We start from the raw sequence: 19,748 nt of genomic DNA, 5'->3' as shown, positions 1-19,748 counted from the left end.
AAAACATATTGGAAAAAAAAAAAAAAAAAAAAAAAAAAGATAAAATAGTTCTCATATCAAATTATTTCAATTTCTTTTTGCAAATTATTAAATAAATTTTACCATGGTTTCTCTGCTATAAAGAGATCTAATAAATTTTGGCATGATTGTCGCAATTATATAAAATGTTATAAAAAATCCATATAATAAAAACAAAAAAAAAAATTTCAAATTTTTTTCTCCAACACACGTTCCTATCCATGGACAATGATGATCCATTTTTAATACACATTTCTTACAAGACTATTAAAAAAAAAAAAAAAAAAAAAAAAGTAGATATATATATTTATGTATATATATATGCATAGATATATATGAACTAACTCTACAATGATGTGCCCTTTCAGGTCTAACCAAATAATTACATTTATCACAAACAGTATATTTATTTGGTGTGTAGTTTCTTATCTTCTTTTTTTCTATTTGTATATTGTTTTCCTCTGCATTTACTATATTATTAAAAATTTCAAATAACATTTTAAAATAAATACTTTTTATTTTTTTTTAAAATAAGATATATATATATATATGGTGTAAATTTATAAAATATGTATAAAAATGATAAAAGAATATTTAAGTTAAAAACATTTTTTTTTGTAAAATTTTTGAAAAAGCAACTAAAAAAAACTTACATTCCCATGAATCGTCAACATATCCAGGTCCAGATAAAGAACACTTTACAAATGACCAGTAATAACAAATAAAAAATGGTATGCTAAAAACTGCTAATAGAATTCTAGTAATTTTACTATAATTATTTAAATATTCATTTTGCAAGCTATCTATGAAAAAGAAAAAAATAAATTAAATTATAAAATATTTATAATTTTATTTTGAATATATGAATTTTAATTCGTTTCATTTATATTTTTGAAAAACTTTCTCTTGATTTATTCTAAAGTTATATTTTATAAATAAAAGTTCTCTACTTACATATATAACATACATAAATAAAAATGCTCAATATTGTCACAAGAATGAAAGACAAATAGTTATTCATGTGGTACAGTTTTTTAATAAATCAAAGTTTAAATATTATAATCCTTTGTAAAGAGTTATTTTAAAAAAAAAAAAGATATTAAAGAAGAGAAAATGACAAAATGTATAAAAATGTCAAATTTTTTAGTTAAAAATGGATAACTAAACATGATGACTTTCATTTATTTATAAATTACTAATATCTATATATATATATATATGTTTTTATTTTTCTCTGTCTAAAAAAGTATTTATAATATTTTTTCATATTATTTTATTATATGCATAATGTATATAATTTAAAGTTTCATATTTAAATTTTTTCATACGTTCATGGGCTATTTAAATTTTGTTTTTTAGTAGGCCTTTAAATGACCACAAATAAAAAAAAAAAAAAAAATATATATATATTTAAATATTTTTAATATATATTAAAAATTTAATATAAAAGGAAATTTATTATTTTTTTGAAAATTAAAAGTTTATGTATATAGTTGTATATATACATGTATTTAATAATGTTTTATTTAAAAATTTTTTATTTTTTATTATTTTTTTTATTTTTTTTTTTATAAAATTATTTGCTCCATTTTTATTTCTTTGAAAAATTTTGTTTTTTGAGAAAATAATATAAACTTATCACTATAAAAATATTTTTATATTTTTTCTTTTATAAATTAAACTGTTATATTCTTAAAATATTATATATGCATATATTTTAGAATTAAAATGTTATAAATTTTTATAATTTTATTTTTATGAAAAGCTATTTATTGTTAACTCCTATGAAAGCATCTTAATAATCAGAAAGTAACAATAACAAATATTTTTTATGCATTATTATATGTTTTTTTCCAAAAATGTTAAAAATTCTAAAACTAAAAATTCTAAAAAAAAATGAACTAAAATATATCAACAGTAAAGCATAACTTCATTTTTATTTCCTTAAAACCTATTATTTATTTTTTATTTTAATATGATAATACTTGTTTTTTTTTTTTTAATTTTAAGAGTATTCATGTTTTTTTTTTTTTTTTTTTTTTTTACACTATAACGTAGTTTATATATTCATACTTTTCTTTTTTTTCCTATTATATTTATAAATAAAATTCTTACTTTTTATTTCATTTTTTAATCACAAAAAATTTTCTTTATGGAAGGCCTAGAGTAATTTTTATTTTTAATAGTTATAGAGTATTTTATTATTTTAGAGTTCATATTTTTTTTTTTTTTTTTTTTTTTTTTTTTTANTTTTTTTTTTTTTTTTTTTTTTTTTTTTGCTTCTATATTCTATAAATTTTTAATTCCTGTTATTTTGATAGTTTATATATTTTTGTTTTAAAATTAAAAAAAATATAGATTTGTATTATATAAATAAATAGAATAAAAAAAAATATAACTGCGCATATTTTTTTAAATATATGATGTAGATTTATAATTTTTTTTATTTTATAAATAAATGAGAAATTTTTTATAAAATAAAAACATCCTTACATAGTAAAATTTAATTATTTCTAATTTAACTTTTTTTTTTTTTTTTCTTTTTTTTGTTTTAAACTTTAATGCTTTTAATAAAACCACTTTATTTTTTAGTAATAAATTATGAATTTAGATTAATTTTATAATATTTATTTAATAACAAACCGTTAACTGTAATACCTACTTTAAAAAAAAAAAAAAAAAAAAATATATATATACATATATATATTATATAAATAATTTACAATGGAAAATATAAATAATTCAAATAATAAAAAGGAAGAAAGAACTCCAAATAGAAAGAATAGAAAAAAAAATGGGAGAAATAGAGATAAAAAAAATAATACTGTACATGATAAAGGAAATATAGAAAAATTGGAAAAAAATAATGAATTAAATTATAGAGATGAAAAAGATAAAGATCTAAGTAATAAATTAGATGAAAATAATGATAGAACAAAAAATAGTGAAGAAAATTCAAAAGATTTCATAAAAGTAGAATATACGAGTTCAAATGACAAGGGAATAATAAATGGTAAAGATGAAAATGATATAAAAAGTGAAGATTTAAAAAATCCTTTAGAAGATAATAATTTAAATGAAAATGATAATTCATATGAGAAAATAAAAAACAAAGGCAACAGTTCAAGTAATGCTGAAATAGTAGTAGAACCACTAGCATTTGAAGAAAAGTTAAAAATGTGGAAAGGGACAGTTGATTCATTAAAAGAAAAAAAAGAAGATGAAAAGAAAATGCAGGAGCAAAGACAAATACAAATAGAAAACATAAAACTTGTTCATAGTATAAAAAAAGAGGAAAAGGTATTACAACAGATGTATTTAGAACAGTTAAAAAAAGATGAAGAATTGGCAAAGCAGTTAGAACAAGAATTAAATGCAGAAATAAGAAATGAATTAAGTAAAATTGAACAAGACGACTTTAAGCTTGCAACTATTATTCAAAATTCTTTTGATTCAGAACAGACTCAACAAATTAATAATGAAAATAACGAACAATTAAAAAGTAAAAAATTATCTAAAATAAAGTTATTAAAAGAAAAATTTAGGAATTTCTTTAAAAAAAAATCCTCTAAATAAGAAATTGAATATTTAAATCATAACACATATATATATATATATATATAGTTGAATAGAAAATTTAAGAAATTAAAAAATTAATAATTTTGTTCATATAAATATATGAACACACGTGATATTTAAATTTTTTTATTATATAAAATATTTTTTCTTTTTAATAATTCATAAATATTTAAATTTTCACAATATATTAATGTATACAGAAATAAAAAAAGGGTCTTTTTATTGTTTTGTTTTTTTTAAATGAGTTCAAGTTCGCATTAATTTAAAAATCTTTTTATCTTATAATTTTTTATTTTATTTGATTTTTTTTTCTTTTCATAAAACTTAATAATTAATATAATGTTTCTTATTTTAATTTAATATTATGGTTTAATTTTTAAAATTTTAATGAACTCCAAAGTAAAAAAGAATGAATATGTATTACGATTAGAAATACTTTTTTTTTTTTTTTTTATTCCATAATACTAAGATTTTTTAAAATTTTTTTTAAAAAAAGTTAGTAGGAACATAAAATTAAAAATATCATTTTTTATTTTACACAAAAATATATGCAAAATAAAATTTTAAAAATATAATTAATTTTAAAATAAAATAATAATTAAAATATACCAATAAAAGATTATTATAATATATCAATAATAGAATATATAAATAATTTAAGAAAAAAAAAAAAAAAAGAATTTTTCCTTAAGCATATTTCTATTATCTACGTGTGTATTTCTTTTTTGAAATAATTTTTTCTTTTCATTGTATTTTTTATTGTAATTTTTTTTTTTTTTTTTACATTATTAAAATATTTATTTATTATAAAATTAAATATATATAGTTATTGTATTTATACATAATAAATTTTAAGATTCTTTATAAAAATTATTTTATTAAATAAGAAATACAACTTAGTTTCCAAAAAAATCATATATTTACGAACCTTAGGAAAATTGAATTAATTATATAAAAATTACTCAATTACCAACATGAGAAAATTAGTAAGAGAATTAAAAAAAAAAAAAAAAATTAAAAAATTAAAAATTAGCAAATTAGCAAATTAGCAAATTTTTTTTTAATTTATGAAAATATGTATTTTTTTTAAAATTATTAGCTTTCAGTTATTTTAATAATTTTTTTTGTAACTCAAAACTATTTTGCTAATGAGACTCATGAAATCACTCATAGGGTATTATAATTAAATAAATTTTTTATGTGATATATTATAATGATTTTATATATATGAGTAAAATATAAATAAATAAATTTTAAATTAACAGATTCATACTTTAAAATGACTATTTTTATATATATATAAATTTTTATTTTTATATATCGTATTCCTAATTTTTAATACGTTATGAACAACACAGGCATATTTTGATATATCTGTAGATAACAAACCTATAGGAAGAATAATTTTTGGGTTATATGGAAAAATAGCTCCAAAAACAGTAGAAAATTTTATAAGTATATGCAAAGGTACAGTTGTGAATGGTAAAATGTTGAATTATACGAACTCTATATTTCATCGAATTATACCAAATTTTATGGCACAAGGTGGAGATATAACAAATTTTAATGGAACAGGTGGTTTAAGCATATACGGAAATAAATTTGATGACGAAAATTTTATAGCAAAGCATAACAAAAGAGGAATTTTATCAATGGCTAATGCAGGCAAAAATACAAACGGAAGTCAGTTCTTTATTATATTTGTTCGCACACCATGGCTAGACGGTAAACATGTTGTTTTTGGTGAAGTAATTGAAGGTCTTGATAAATTAATTCATATTGAAGCTGTTGGATCAGATTCAGGAGAACCATCAAAAAGAGTCTTAGTAACAGAATCAGGATTATTATAGAAAGCTAATAAATATATATATATATATATATATATATATATATATATATATATTTATATATATATATATTTTTTTTTTTTTTTTGTTATAGCTATTTTTGTTTTACCAAAAAAAATTTTTTTTTTTTTTTTTGCTAACTTAGCAATAAATATTTTTTTTTTCTAAATTAATCAATAAAAATTAATTTTGTACGTATTAACTTTAAAAGAGAACTATTTCAAATACATATAAGAATAGAAGTTTTGAAATGTAAATCATTAAAAAGTTTCATTGAGATAAAACTATATATTAATAAATCATTTTTACAATATTATAATTCAAAATAATATATATATTTTTTTATATTTTAAAGTATGTAAGTTTTTTCTTTTTCTTATAATAATTTGCATATTTGTGTTTACAAAAATTTTATTATTTTTGATATCTTTTAACTCTCTCTATTGCCATTTTTTTAGCTGTTTCGAATCCATGATATTCTGCTGAAAAAGATCTACATATAGGAAAATTATTTAATCTATAAAAGGATATCCAGCAGTTAGTTACTACATCATAATGAACACCTAAGAATATATAAAGAAGCATCAATTGAAAATATAAATATATATTAAAAGAATATTTAAAAAAAAAAAACAAAATAGTTATATATTCACCCTCAACTCCTGATTCAAATTTTGGTTTCGCATTTACACGATTATTAATCTAAAAATAAAAAAAAAAAAAAAAAATTGAAACATTTCATTCAAATTAAAAAAAAAAAAAAAAAGAATACTTTTTAATATTTGAAAAGAAATAAATTTAGTTTTACTTTTAAAGATTCAAAGAATTTAATTGCTTCTTTTTTCGCTGCTTCTATTCCATATTTTTTAATTGGAAATGGTTTTGCATTTAATTTGTTGTTTTCGAACCAAAAAACTTCCCATTGTTCATTTAATTCTTCATATTTTATATTATCATTAACAGAATCAAAATAATTTTTTCTGATAGTTACTTCTTTCGAACGATTTAGATGAACAGGATGAAATCTAATTTAAAAACAATAATGATATCAACATTAATATTTAAATTATTAATTAAAAAATAAATATTAACAATAATAATAATATTAATAATTATACTAATAACAATGATTATAATGAAATATAATAAAATAATTATATATAATATATATATAATATTTAAAATTATTATTATTTTTTTCTTTTTATTTTTTTTTTTCTTAAAAATAAGGTAAAAACCTATTTTCTGGATCAGAACGAAATTTATTTCCAATCCCCCATTTAAAGACATATTGAATAAAATCAGATTTTTTTTTTATATCTGTACTTAAGTTTTTATCAACATATTCTTCTTTTGTTTTTTGTATGTTAACTGATGAATTATTTTTGATGGAAGTTAAATATTTTAAGCTTTTCCTATTTTTACATATTTTGCTTGTATGCAAAAGTTTTGCAGAACAAAAAATAGAAATATTTATTTTATCCTTTTTTTTTAATAGAAATATAGTATTATTTATATTCATAATTACAGCAAAAGTTTATAAATATATACGTCTATATAAAAGGTGAAATCATTTTTTATATTTCTTAGTAAGCTCAAAATTTTCATTTAATAAATAAAAAAAAAAATTTGAATATGTTATTTTTTTTTATTTTATACAAAAATAATGATAAACAATAATTTTTTTAAGTTTAATTTCTGTATATATGTTTTCAAAAAATTAAAAGATATATATATATATATATATAGAGAGAGAGATAAAATTAAAAAATTTTTTTATTTTAATGAACATTTTTTTTGGGATAATTATTTCACATATATTTATGTTAAATAAATTTATTCAACATATGTTTACCAAAAAATATATTTTTTTTTTTTTTTTTACAATTTTCATTTTGTTTATTAAAATTTTTTTTTAAATGGAACTTTTTAATGAATATTTATTATTTTTCTTAAACTTTTTTAAATAAACCTATTCTTTAATAAAGTTTTATTTTTCCAAAAAAAAAAAAAAAAAAAAAAAAAAAATCTTTTATATGTTTCTTTTAAAATATTTTAAGTAGTAATCTCAATAATTTTTGCGAAAATTATATACCTTTTTTTTTTTTTAAAAATATTTTAATAAACATAAAATAACTTTTATAATAAATTTGATATATTCTTATTTATTTAATTTCATTTATTTAGGATAAAATTTTTTTCTTTTTTAAATTTTATATTTTTTAAATAATAAAAGAACTTGTTACTAATCTATTCTTACTAGGCTGAGCTTTTTGAATAGAAATTTAAAAAGTTCAATACAATATCTTTTATATAAACAAGGGACCTTTTTTTAAAATATTTTTAATATATTACTAAGTAAATATATAATAAATAAGGAATGAGATTTCATTTTTTTCAAATATATAATTTTTTTTTTTTTTTTTTTTATATTTAAGAACCTTTTATAATATTTTATAATTTATATAAAAAATATTTATTCGGTAAATTTTATAAAAATATTAATTTTTGAGTACAAATTTTTATTAAAAAACAATTGTACTTTTTTTAAATTTTTCATTGTATTTAAGGAATTTAAATTCACAAGATTAACTCATAAGCTTAAATTTTTTGTTTTATTTTTTTTTTTTTTAAATTTAAAAAAATACTTTTATATGTAAACCACTTGATTATATAAAAGCAAAATATTTTAATGCTTTTTTGTATTTATTTAAAATAATTTTTTTTTTTAAATTTAAATAAATAATATATATATTCTTAAATTAGAATATTTTTTTTTTTTTTTTTTTGTTAAAAATGGAATATCATATGCAATATCCTCCGAATGAAGAAATAAAACAAGAAAAAGAAGTTTTTGTAGAAAAACCTTTAGAAAAAAAATTTATAAAAAAAAAAAAATCATTTCTGATTATTTTATCTATTTCCGTATTTTCTTTAATTGCATTAATATTAATATATATTAATAAAGATGGGAATAAAAACGATATATTGAAGGGAACTTCAAATGAAAATATTAATGATGAGTATATAATAAATACTTTATTAAAAAGTAAGAATGGGAAAAAATTTTTTTTATCAAAATTAGAGGAGCTAATATCTTCATATGATAAAAATAACGTAACTGATGATAAAAAAGAAAGTGATGAATATAAAAGGAATTCAAATGATAGAAATGTAACTACTTTTAAAAAAAAAGAAGGAAACTTAAAAGTGGTAAAAAAAGAGGACTTTGTGAATTTACATGATGTAGGATTTTTAATGAGTAATTTAGAAGTCGTTAATGCATTTTATTTATTTTTAAAAGAAAATAATAAAAAATACACGACTTCAAATAAAATGGAAGAAAAATTTTTCATTTTTTCTCAAAATTATAAAAAAATAGAAGAACATAATAAAAAAAATACTTTATATAAAAAAAAAATTAATAAATTTGGAGATTTAACTTATGAAGAATTTGCAAAAAAATACTTAAATTTAAAACATTTTGATATAAAAAAAAACATAGATAATTTATCAGGTCTTAGTAATTATGAAGAAATAATTCAAAGATATAAGAAAGAAAATGAAGAATTTAGTCTTGCAAGTTTTGATTGGAGAGAATTAGGTGGAGTTACACCAGTTAAAGATCAACAAACATGTGGTTCATGCTGGGCGTTTAGTTCAGTAGGAGCAGTAGAGTCACAATATGCAATAAGAAGAAATGAACACGTATCTTTAAGTGAACAGCAATTAGTTGATTGTTCTTCTGATAATTATGGATGCAATGGAGGTTACATACCTTTAGCTTTTGAATATATGATAAAAGATGGTGGTTTGTGTTCAGCAGAAGAATATCCTTATGTAGATGTTACACCAGAAATGTGCTATAGAAAAAAATGTAAAACTAAACATGAAATTAAATCATTTGTATCTATTCCTCAAGATAAAATTAAGGAAGCTATAAAATTTCTTGGACCTATTAGTATAAGTATAGCCGTTTCAGAGGATTTCAGTTTTTATGATTCTGGAATTTATGACGGTGATTGTGCAAAAGAGGTTAACCATGCTGTTATGCTTGTTGGATACGGAATGGAAGAAACATTTAATACTGATTTAAATAAAAACGAAAATATTTTTTATTATATAATAAAAAATTCTTGGGGAGAAGCTTGGGGTGAAAAGGGATTTATGAAAATTGAAACAAATGAAGAAGGAACACAAAAAAAATGCTTATTAGCAAAAGATGCTTACGTAGCCTTAATTGATTAAAAAACAATTAAAAGAAAAAATATTGTACATTTACATGTAAAATGCAAATGCTTAAAAATATTTATGGCTCTTAGATTAAAAAAATATGTATCTAAATGCCATTAAGTAGTTTATTTATTAATGTCCTTTAGAAAAAGAAAAAAGGAAACCACATTATGAAATATGAAGAATATATTAAATTAGAACTTTTTTTTTTTTTATTTAATAGTTTTCTATAATTAATTTCGTTATTTTCTTAAATATTGTGAAAAAATAAATTAAATAAAACAAAAAAAAAAAAAAAAAAAAAAAAAAGATAATATATCTTTTTAAATAAACAATTTATGTATTTAAAATTTAAATACCTAATAATGAAATATTATTAGTATGTTCATAATTTTCTTTTTTTTTTTTTTTTTTATCTTTTTCTTTTTTCTTTTTCCTTTTTCTTTTTTAATAGACAATGATTTTATAAAAAGTTAAAACTCTAATATTCTTACTTTTTTTATTTATTATATGATAAAGACAAACATGAAATTTTCAAAAATTAAATATATCCTTTGATATATATTATGAAAAAATTAAAAAAGAGTTTTTTTTTTTATTATGGTTTTTTATTCCTCTATTTGTGGAGCATCAATTGTGGTTAAACTATCAATTCTATAATACTTGTTCTATATTAATATAAAAAACAATATGAATTTACATATATTATATATATATATATTTTTAATAATATATTTATATAATAAGTTTTTTTTTTTAATGCATATTATTTACCAAAGAATCTTTCAAATAATCATGTGAATATCCGCATAAAATTTCCAGTATATGTATAGATTTCAAAAAATGGGAACAAATTCTTTTTCTAAAAAGTAAAAAAAAAAAAAAAAATTAATAAAATTTATAAATTTATGTTTTTTTTGTACTCTTTCGCTTAACTTTTTTTCTGACAAAAAACTAATTAATATGAATTTCTTATTTTTGACAAATTATATGAATTCTTTTTTTTTTTTTTTTTTATATATATATTAAAAAAAAATTGAATTAATATAAAGAAAAATGTTAATATATTATTACTTTTCTTCGTATGTAATAGTAAAATCATTTTCTGTCAATAAAATATCAGTATTTATAGAATTAGCATGAATTTCTCCCAATTCTTCATATAACCAAGCTAAAACATAATTAGCTCTAGGTATAACATCAACGGCATATTTTATTCGCTGCATCTGATAATATATAGCTTTCTCCCATTGACAAGAATCTCTATAACCTTCAAAAAGAATAGTATATAATTGAAACATTATCCAATGTTGTGTAAATATTTTATCAGCCTGAACGTAAACAGCCAATGCATCAGGCAAATCACTTTTATCTGTTTCTTGAAGTCTTTCTATATAACTGTTTTCGTATTCAATGTATTCATAAGCTGTGCTTTCAGATATTTCAGAAAAACATATATTACATTTTGTGACTATTGGATTTTCATCATGGTAATCATTTTTTATATAAAAGGTTCCTACAATAGAAATTTCATCAATTTATATATTCATATATGTATGTTGTTTTTATAAATAAATATATTTTTCTCCTTACATATTTTTATAAATATATAAACATTTATATTTTTCTATGCTCTATATACATAATAATTTTTTTTTTTTCTTACCTATTCCACATGTTGAACATTTAAAACCTCTAGAATTATCAATTGGATTAGTACATCTACTACACATACAGACAAATAACCAATTAGTAAGTTTTTCTCTTCTAACTATAAAAAAGAAAATTTAATTAAAAAAAAAAAAAAAAAAAAAATTTAATATATAAATGGATTTTTTTTTTTTTTTTTTTGATATTTTTTTTTCTTCTTTTTCTTACTATTAGAAGATTTATATAAATCATCATCTCCAAGATAAGATATAGTTAATTCATCTCCTGCATTTAATTTAATTCTTGCTCGTAAAACAAAACTGTCATTTTCACCATAATGCCAACAAGCTGTTGAATTACAGCTATGTGCAAGCATTGATATACCTTAAAAAAAAAAAAAAATAATAAATAATAAATTTTATTTTACTAGTAGATATATAATTGTTTGTTAATTTTTTTTTTTTTTTTTTTTTCTCATACGATTGTATAAAACTAATCCTTCACTATCCGTATGATGTCCAAAAGCATTATAATGCCAAACTTGTATAATTCTGTCATATATATTTGGATCAATTAATTTTTTTTTATAATAGTATACTTTTTTACCATTTTTTGAAATTTTCTTATCACATACTTTATCTAAAACATTATAAACATCTTTATCAGGCTCCTTATCAGGTTCTGGAACCCATTTATCAATACATGCTTTAAAACTAGAATCATCAAGAATAGTAATACTACATAAAGCTGCAAAATGCCATTTAAGAGGTAGTTCAAAATTCTCTTCATTATTTAATTTATTTAAATGATTCCATAATTTTTCATTTAAACCAGGAGTAATAATTAACAAGGGCTTTTCAATAAATATTATAGAACCTGGATCTAAATTTTTTTTTGTAAACATACATCTACCTTTTCCTTTAACATGAGAAACTTCTACCTCATTATCTATTTCCTCAACTGTGTAAATATCTAATTTTTCTTCTAAATATTCTTCATTCTCTTCTATATTTTCTTTTGTATTTTCTTCTATATACTTTTCTTTATCATTTTCTCCTTTTATATTTTCTAATACATTTTCTTCATTAATTTTACTATAATCTTTTTCATTGTCATTATTTTTTTCTTCATAATCATATTTATATTCTTTTTCTACTTCTATTTCTTGATATTTTTCTTCATCTTCTTCATAAACTATTTCTTCTTCTCCTTCTCCTTCATCAACTATTTCTTCTTCTTCTTCTCCTTCTCCTTCATCAACTATTTCTTCTTCTTCTTCTTCTTCATCTTCATCTATTTCTTCAGCTTCTTCGTCATTATCTATTTCTTCTTCGTCTTCATCTATTTGTTCTTTTCGTATCTCATCTTCATATTCCTCTTCTACTTCTTTACTTTTTATTTCATCAATTTCTTCTTCATATAAATCCACTTCATCATTTTCTGAATACTCTTTTGTGTCACAAGTATACTTTTCAAAATCATTATACATATATTGTATTTTTTTTTTTTCTTTATTATTTAAGCTATTTTCATGTTCATTTTTTTTTTTTTTTTTGTAGTATTCATTAGTAAAATCTGTACTAACATTAGTTATATCTTCATTCATTCGTGAAAAGGAATTTACATAATATTTTTCATTTTTTTTATTTTTACCATTTAAATTTTCTAATTTATCTTTAAATCCATATAAATTTTCTAAATTGTCTTCTCTTTTTTCATCTTCTTTTTTTTTTTTATTATTTTTATATTTCTTATCTAAAGTATAATCATACAAATCCTCTAAAAAATTAAAAAAAAAAATGCACATATACACACAATAAAAATATTAAAAAAACACTGAAAAAGAAAGAATATAACAGTGTATAAGAATATAAATATGAAAGAAAAAATTACATTTATAAAATATAAATAAGAAATTATATAAATATAATTATGTTACTATTTTATGATGAATTGAAAAAAAAAAAAGAAAAAAAAAATAACGTTAAATTAACTTCTAATTATATAACTCTATTTTTTCATGTTATAAAAAATTTAAATGTGTATGTCTAAGTGTATATATATTAATATAAATAAAAAAAAAAATTTAATAATATATACCTGCTAAATCTAATGTTTTTGATTGGGCCCATTCTTTTTCGTCAATTGCATCTATTTCTATTGTTTTTTTTTTTTTGTTACTAGATCTTCTAAGTCTCCTCAAAATTGTTTCCATATTTATTCTTTTTTTTTTTTTTTTTTTTTGTCTTCTTACTTTAATTATACTAAATTATTATATTATATATATATATTAAAATTTCATGGGAGTGTCAGTTCATGAAGTATTAAAAAAAAAAAAAAAAAAAAAAAAAATTAAATTGTCAAAATTAAATCTTTTAAAAAATTAATATAAAATTAGATATTTTAAAACAAATTTACAATAATATTTTTTATTGTCTTATTTTAAGGTTATGTTAATTTTATGCATTTTGTGATTTCTTAAAATATTAACATATGTTATTATTTTAATTACGGTTTCATAATTTAATATAACAAGTTCTTATTTAAATAATATTTAACAATTTAAATTAATGTTAAGAACAAAATTAATAAAAAAATTAAGTTATAATTATGTATAACAAATAAAATCATTTATAAAATTAATAATATTGTATATATATATATATATATATAAAACATATTTTTAATATTAAATGACAAAAATGAAAAAAAAATAAAGAGATAAAACAAAAAAAGAAGCAAGAAAAATAAAAACACTGAAAAGATTTAACAAACAAAAATTAAATAGAAATATTCAAATAATTATAAATAATGACATTACATATATGAAAGAAACAAAAAAAAAAAAATTATAAGAAAAAATTGTTCTTCATAATAAAATGAAACAAATCATTAATTTTTATTACATAAATATATACATATTTATTTTTTTGTATTTTCATCTATATTATATATTTGCTCATTTTTTCAGGTTGCATAAAGATGCGCACACATGTAATAAGTTAAAATATATTTACACACAATTTTATTTGATTTATCATTTTTTACAATTATTCATATAAATGAATTCATTAAAGTAACACTTATTAAAATCAAATAAAAGATAAGTGTAATTAAATATATACATTCAAACATCTTATAAATTTAATGTTATATTTCTACATTGCTGTTTGTATTCTTTAATTTTTTATGTTTTAATTTTTCATGTTTGATATTTATTGGTGCAACATTAGGAAAAATATTTACTTTCATAAGATTTTTATACAAATATGTAAATTTTGTTAATTACAAGAAAAAAAAATTTATCAAATAAATAAACACATACATATATTACTTTAAATTTATTATTTTTTCTTATATTTAATTATGCAATAATTATAGTATATATTTAAGTTATAAATAAAAAAAAAAAAAAAAAAAATTTTTTATTTTTATCAATTTGAAAACACAATCTCAAAATTTTTATATACACATATAACATTGATAAAATATTTCAGAAATTTTTTTTTTATTTACAGAAATTGCTACTCATTATATATATATATATAAGCAATATAAATTTATATTAAAAACGATTTATAATTTACATTAATAGTTTTTAACATTTATATAAATTTTCTTTTAGAGAAAAAAGAAAAAAAAGATAAGCATTAAATAAATTTATTTTTATTTATATTATTTAATTTTTTATTAATGAAAATGTAATAATTGAAAATGATTTATATAAATATAAAAAAAATAAAAATTTATTCTATATAATTGAAATGAAGAATTTTTAATAAGAATAATTGTAGCTCTTTAATTTTATAAATGAAGGAAAGATTATGTAATAGTTAAACATTTATAACCATGACATTTTAAGAAACTATAATCTCTCTTTCTGTATATATATACATATTTCTTTTTTTTATTTTAATATCTTCAATTTATTTAATTTACTTTTAGAAAAATTCAAATTATTTATTGTTTTAAATAAAATTTAAAACAAAATATAAGAATTATATTTTTAAAATAATAGAGAAGCTTATGTATACCATTCAGGTAGCCTTTAATGAACACTTAAGACATATATAATAACATTGAATTTAAAAAAAAAAAAAACAAATTTTTTTTTATTATATTTATATTAACTTATGAAGTATTTATTTATCTCATATTTTTCAACATAATATTTTTTTTTTTATGAATTTTTTTTAAATGAGTATTTTTCCTAACACCTTCACCATTTAATAATAAGTTCTATTTTATATGTTTCATATGCTTATAAGCAATTTGTATTTGCTTTAAGGAGATATTATAATTTCTGTATAATAAAAAATAAAAAAATTATATTTTTTAAATTAATCTTTAAGATTAAAATGCTATTCCAATAAAAAAAAAAAATATATCAGTTTAATCTAATTTCATAAAATTTTTAAAATAAAATATGCTGTTTTTTTTTTTTTTTTTTTTTTTTTTTTGCTCATACAAATATTAACTAATAGAAACAGTACCATCTTTTTAAATTTTCAAATCATACAAAATTTTTAATTTTTTAAATGTTGAAAAATTTTATTTTTCATGATTTTGACATAACAATATATGTATAATTATGATATATTAAAAAAAAGGTAATACAAAAAGAATATTTAGTTGGAAAAAGGAAACAAGGAAAGATAAGAGGAAAAAATAAAGAAATGTTGTCTATTTTCCTTTTTTATAATATAATTATAATACAAAAGTAAAAATCATATTTCTATGATATATCTCAAAGACTAAAAGAAAGAAAAAAACATCCAAATATATTAAAATTTAAACTAATTGGCATTATGTAAAATTTTGTTTATAATTATTTTTATTCAATTTTTGGTATGTACACATTTTTATTTTATTAAAAAAAAAAAAAAAATTTATAAAGTAACAAAACAGATACAAACTTTTTTAAAGAAAAATAAGAAATACATTTATATAGGCATATATGTATAGAAAAAAAAAAAAAAAGATTTATATTTTCATTAAATATTTTAAAGTTTGTAAGAAAACTCTTTTCTATAAAAATATTAACATATAATAAAAAAGAAAATAATATATATATATATTATGTATATATATATACCTAAGTAGAAAGATATATAATTATAATTATTTTATTATTAATTTAAATATTATTAACAAAAAAAAAAAAAATAAAAATATAAAAAAAAATGATTCTTTTAGTTAAAATTATAAACTTTTCTGTCTACTATTTTTTAATTCAATTATATTTATTTAAACATTATATATGCTCTGTCAAAAACAAGAACGAATCACCATTAGATAAAAATATGAATTTACCTAATGGTGTATATTTAAAAAAAAATATAATAATGACGAAAAAAATTGAACTTTGTAAATAAAAATGAAAAATTATATTTTCTTTTTTTTTTATAGGCCCATTAGATTTACCTTTGGACCGAAAGTTGAATATTGGTTTAAGAAAATATAAATATAATTTAGAAAATGAAGAATTTGACAATCATTTGCATAATGAAATGAATGAAGATGCAATGAAACTAAAAGATGCTATAGTAAATAAACGGCTAATAATTTAAGTAATTCATTGAAAATATGATATTTTTCTATAAATTTTCTTTATTATATATAGGATAAAAATAGTTTACCTAGAGAAGAATATGAAAATTATTCTACAGAGGATGAATTAGATTATGTAAAATTTTAAATTTATTATTATTTTTTTTTTCTTCATTTTTTTTTTTTAATAGTAATTTTTTACTCTCAACTATAAAAGAAAAAAGTTATATTTCACTTTTTTTTTTTATTATATTTTTATTTAGAATTTTCCTCCTTGGCTTGTAGATATGATAAAACTATCAAATAACAGTAAAAATACCTTAGAATCATTAGGTTAGAAAGTTTATTATGTAAATAAAACTATATATAAAACAAATTATTATATGAATAGTGGTGAAATATATATAACCAATGATATTTCAAGTAGTGAAAATAATATTAAATATATTTATATATACATTTAATTAATAAAGGTGTGGAAAATCTACCAGATGTGAATTTATGTAAACAAATTAAACATTTAAAGGAGCAAATGATATGTATAATTGAAGGTAATATGTATAGATTTAATTAAACATGTAATCTTACATAATTTAAATTAAAACTGAACATACTCATATACATATTTTTAAAATCTATACAGCACTTGAAGATATAAAAGAAGTATATGAAAATGGTTAATAAAAAAAAATGTACATGCATTATTTTTTTAAAAATTAAAAAAAATATTTTTTGTATAATTTTTTTTTAGCAAATGACATAACTTCCTTAACAGCAAGAACATTAGCTGGAGGGAGGTACACACAAAATAAAAAAAAAAAAAAAAAATTATAATTTTAAATAGATATATATATAAGTATATTATTACATGCTAAATATACCTTCATTGTATCTTCAGATTAGCCATAAGAGCTTTATCAAGACTAAAAACATTGGCATCTGCAGTTGAAAATAGACAACTAATGTTAATATATATTTACATGACATTCACATGTACATTTATTTTTAAAAAAACCACATTTTATTTTATAGGAAAACATTAGGAACACCAATGGTTTAAAGTTTTTTTATTCTTTTTAAATTAATCAAAGATTTTTTCTCTATTTTATTCACTTTTATTGGGTATTGTAGGCAACATTAATATTGTTACAAAGAGAAACGACATCAGATAGGTAGAAAACGAAAAAGGAAAAAAGAATATATATATATATATATATATATATGAAAATAAAGTAATTTACCTTTTTTATTTTATTTTTTTATTTTTTTTTACATTAGAAATAGATGGTTATCTGGATCAATTTTAACTTTACTAACTGATCTTCCTGTAGTATCAGATCTAGCTGATATAAAAACAGGATCTTATGGCCATATAAATGGTCAGAAAAATAAAAAAGAAAAAAATATTTCGAAAAAAAATTGGAAAATAAAAATATGAAGAGTATTTTATCTATTCAGATTATAAAAAAATATATTATTTATTTTTTTTTTTTTTTTTTTCTTTTCAGTTATAATGCCAAGGCAATCTAGAGTTAGAAACGCAGATAGGAATATTTTAAAATTGAGAGAAGGAGCATCTCCTTCCAGTCTAATAAATGGATATACAACAAGTAAAAACAAAATAAAATAAAACTTTTATAATTTTCTTTTTATTTATAAAATATAATTTCCACTTTTTTTTTACTTATATATATATTTTGTTTTGTGTCTTTTTTAGTCCAAGAAGAATATACAATATAAATTTATTGAATCAAATTTTTTATTTTTTTAAAAATTGTTTAATAGTTTTTTATGGAAGTAAATATTTTTTTTTTTTTTTTCAAAGTATAATTCTACAAGATAATTTTTTAAATAAAAAAATTTTTAATTCTTTTTTTTTTTTTTTTTTTTTTTTTTTTTTTTTATTAAATTTAATAAAGTTTTTTTTTATTAAAAATAATTTACTTCTAAAAAAAAAAAGAAAATTTTACCAAAATTTTGTTGTTTGTTTTAAAGGTCTATAATAGGAATAATCTTGCCAAAATTTCAATTTAGGCTTACCGTATCCTTTCACTTCATGATATCTATAAAAGAAAAAAATTAAAAATAAGGAATTTAGTCGAGAATAAACTTTAAATATATACTCTATAATATATGTTTTTTTTTCATTCATTCTATTTATTATTTTTTTTTTTTTTTCTTTTTACCTATAAGGTCTATATTTATCAAAATCAAGAAGCTTCTTTCTTGTTGCCCAATAACCGTGTCTATGATACCACTTCCATTTACTAGGCCAATATGTACCTAACAAAATTTTTTTTAATCAAGAATTTTAAAAATATTGATACATATCATATCATTTTTTTCTTTTTTTTTTTTTTTTTCCTAATTCTTATTATTTCTTTTATTTATTTTTTTTTTTATAATAATAGTATACCTTTCCATTTTCTTCCTTTCCAATATATGATAGTTATAGACTCAATTATTTTTTTTAAATATTCATTAGCTCGATTTATAAAAATGTGATTTGAATTTTTTTTTAAAATATGGTGATTCACTTCATATTTAGGAAAATAATATTTATAAAAAATATGAATATTGAATAAAGAAGAAAATAAATCATTAAAAGCGTTTAAAAATCTAACTTCATTTTTTTCAATCAAAATTTTTACAACACCCATTATTTTTTTTTTTTTTTTTTGAATATATATAATTCGTTTATTTTTTTTTCTTGAAAACTTCTTTTTTTTTTTTCGTTATATTATTATCAATGTTTTTTTAACTGTTTTAACAAAATAAAACAAAAAAAAAAAGATTATATTTTATTTCATTTCATATGATATTATATTATTAAAAAAATAAATCAATAGTGAAATAAGATTTAACAAAAAA

The 19,748-nt window shown here is 17.6% G+C and overlaps 8 protein-coding genes across 8 annotated transcripts in view; 4 read left to right on the top strand and 4 right to left on the bottom strand.

Annotated features, from left to right (window-relative positions):
• The window catches only part of DHHC9 (palmitoyltransferase, putative), a gene marked incomplete at both ends in the record, with an annotated part of 3,009 nt that extends 1,970 nt beyond the window's left edge, over window positions 1–1,039 (bottom strand). Inside the window, 4 exons of the mRNA XM_028672462.1 lie at window positions 103–282; window positions 364–488; window positions 672–821; window positions 973–1,039. Of these exons, the coding sequence (XP_028529012.1) occupies window positions 103–282; window positions 364–488; window positions 672–821; window positions 973–1,039 (522 nt within the window). The remainder of the gene's footprint in view (window positions 1–102; window positions 283–363; window positions 489–671; window positions 822–972) is intronic.
• Window positions 1,040–2,742: 1,703 nt separating this feature from the next.
• PGAL8A_00342400 (hypothetical protein) lies at window positions 2,743–3,594 on the top strand (the record flags this gene model as incomplete). The annotated part of the gene is made up of 1 exon (XM_028672461.1): window positions 2,743–3,594. The coding sequence occupies one exon, from the start codon at window positions 2,743–2,745 to the stop codon at window positions 3,592–3,594; it is 852 nt and encodes a 283-aa protein (XP_028529011.1).
• Window positions 3,595–4,571: 977 nt separating this feature from the next.
• On the top strand, window positions 4,572–5,447 carry PGAL8A_00342300 (peptidyl-prolyl cis-trans isomerase, putative; the record flags this gene model as incomplete). Its single annotated transcript, XM_028672460.1, has 3 exons — window positions 4,572–4,583; window positions 4,697–4,771; window positions 4,956–5,447. The coding sequence occupies 3 exons, from the start codon at window positions 4,572–4,574 to the stop codon at window positions 5,445–5,447; spliced, it is 579 nt and encodes a 192-aa protein (XP_028529010.1).
• Window positions 5,448–5,858: 411 nt separating this feature from the next.
• ApiAP2 (transcription factor with AP2 domain(s), putative) lies at window positions 5,859–6,966 on the bottom strand (the record flags this gene model as incomplete). Its single annotated transcript, XM_028672459.1, has 4 exons — window positions 5,859–6,007; window positions 6,098–6,146; window positions 6,253–6,469; window positions 6,683–6,966. The coding sequence occupies 4 exons, from the start codon at window positions 6,964–6,966 to the stop codon at window positions 5,859–5,861; spliced, it is 699 nt and encodes a 232-aa protein (XP_028529009.1).
• Window positions 6,967–8,240: 1,274 nt separating this feature from the next.
• Window positions 8,241–9,692, top strand: PGAL8A_00342100 (cysteine proteinase, putative; the record flags this gene model as incomplete). The annotated part of the gene is made up of 1 exon (XM_028672458.1): window positions 8,241–9,692. One exon carries the CDS (start codon window positions 8,241–8,243, stop codon window positions 9,690–9,692), a length of 1,452 nt encoding a protein of 483 aa, XP_028529008.1.
• Window positions 9,693–10,285: 593 nt separating this feature from the next.
• PGAL8A_00342000 (SET domain protein, putative) lies at window positions 10,286–13,542 on the bottom strand (the record flags this gene model as incomplete). The annotated part of the gene is made up of 7 exons (XM_028672457.1): window positions 10,286–10,345; window positions 10,452–10,539; window positions 10,752–11,193; window positions 11,344–11,448; window positions 11,556–11,711; window positions 11,808–13,106; window positions 13,428–13,542. The coding sequence occupies 7 exons, from the start codon at window positions 13,540–13,542 to the stop codon at window positions 10,286–10,288; spliced, it is 2,265 nt and encodes a 754-aa protein (XP_028529007.1).
• A 2,968-nt stretch (window positions 13,543–16,510) lies between these two features.
• PGAL8A_00341900 (conserved Plasmodium protein, unknown function) lies at window positions 16,511–18,617 on the top strand (the record flags this gene model as incomplete). The annotated part of the gene is made up of 13 exons (XM_028672456.1): window positions 16,511–16,646; window positions 16,737–16,873; window positions 16,951–17,013; window positions 17,141–17,210; window positions 17,351–17,428; window positions 17,521–17,553; window positions 17,629–17,674; window positions 17,776–17,841; window positions 17,910–17,931; window positions 18,009–18,049; window positions 18,156–18,256; window positions 18,386–18,487; window positions 18,595–18,617. The coding sequence occupies 13 exons, from the start codon at window positions 16,511–16,513 to the stop codon at window positions 18,615–18,617; spliced, it is 918 nt and encodes a 305-aa protein (XP_028529006.1).
• A 226-nt stretch (window positions 18,618–18,843) lies between these two features.
• Window positions 18,844–19,537, bottom strand: PGAL8A_00341800 (conserved Plasmodium protein, unknown function; the record flags this gene model as incomplete). Its single annotated transcript, XM_028672454.1, has 3 exons — window positions 18,844–18,940; window positions 19,064–19,160; window positions 19,294–19,537. 3 exons carry the CDS (start codon window positions 19,535–19,537, stop codon window positions 18,844–18,846), a joined length of 438 nt encoding a protein of 145 aa, XP_028529005.1.
• Window positions 19,538–19,748: the final 211 nt, after the last annotated feature.

Source organism: Plasmodium gallinaceum (assembly GCF_900005855.1).
Source record: "Plasmodium gallinaceum strain 8A genome assembly, contig: PGAL8A_v1_98, whole genome shotgun sequence".
Taxonomy (NCBI): domain Eukaryota; phylum Apicomplexa; class Aconoidasida; order Haemosporida; family Plasmodiidae; genus Plasmodium; species Plasmodium gallinaceum.
Note: the sequence above shows the minus strand (reverse complement) of the source record. Positions and strands in the feature narration are given on the sequence as shown.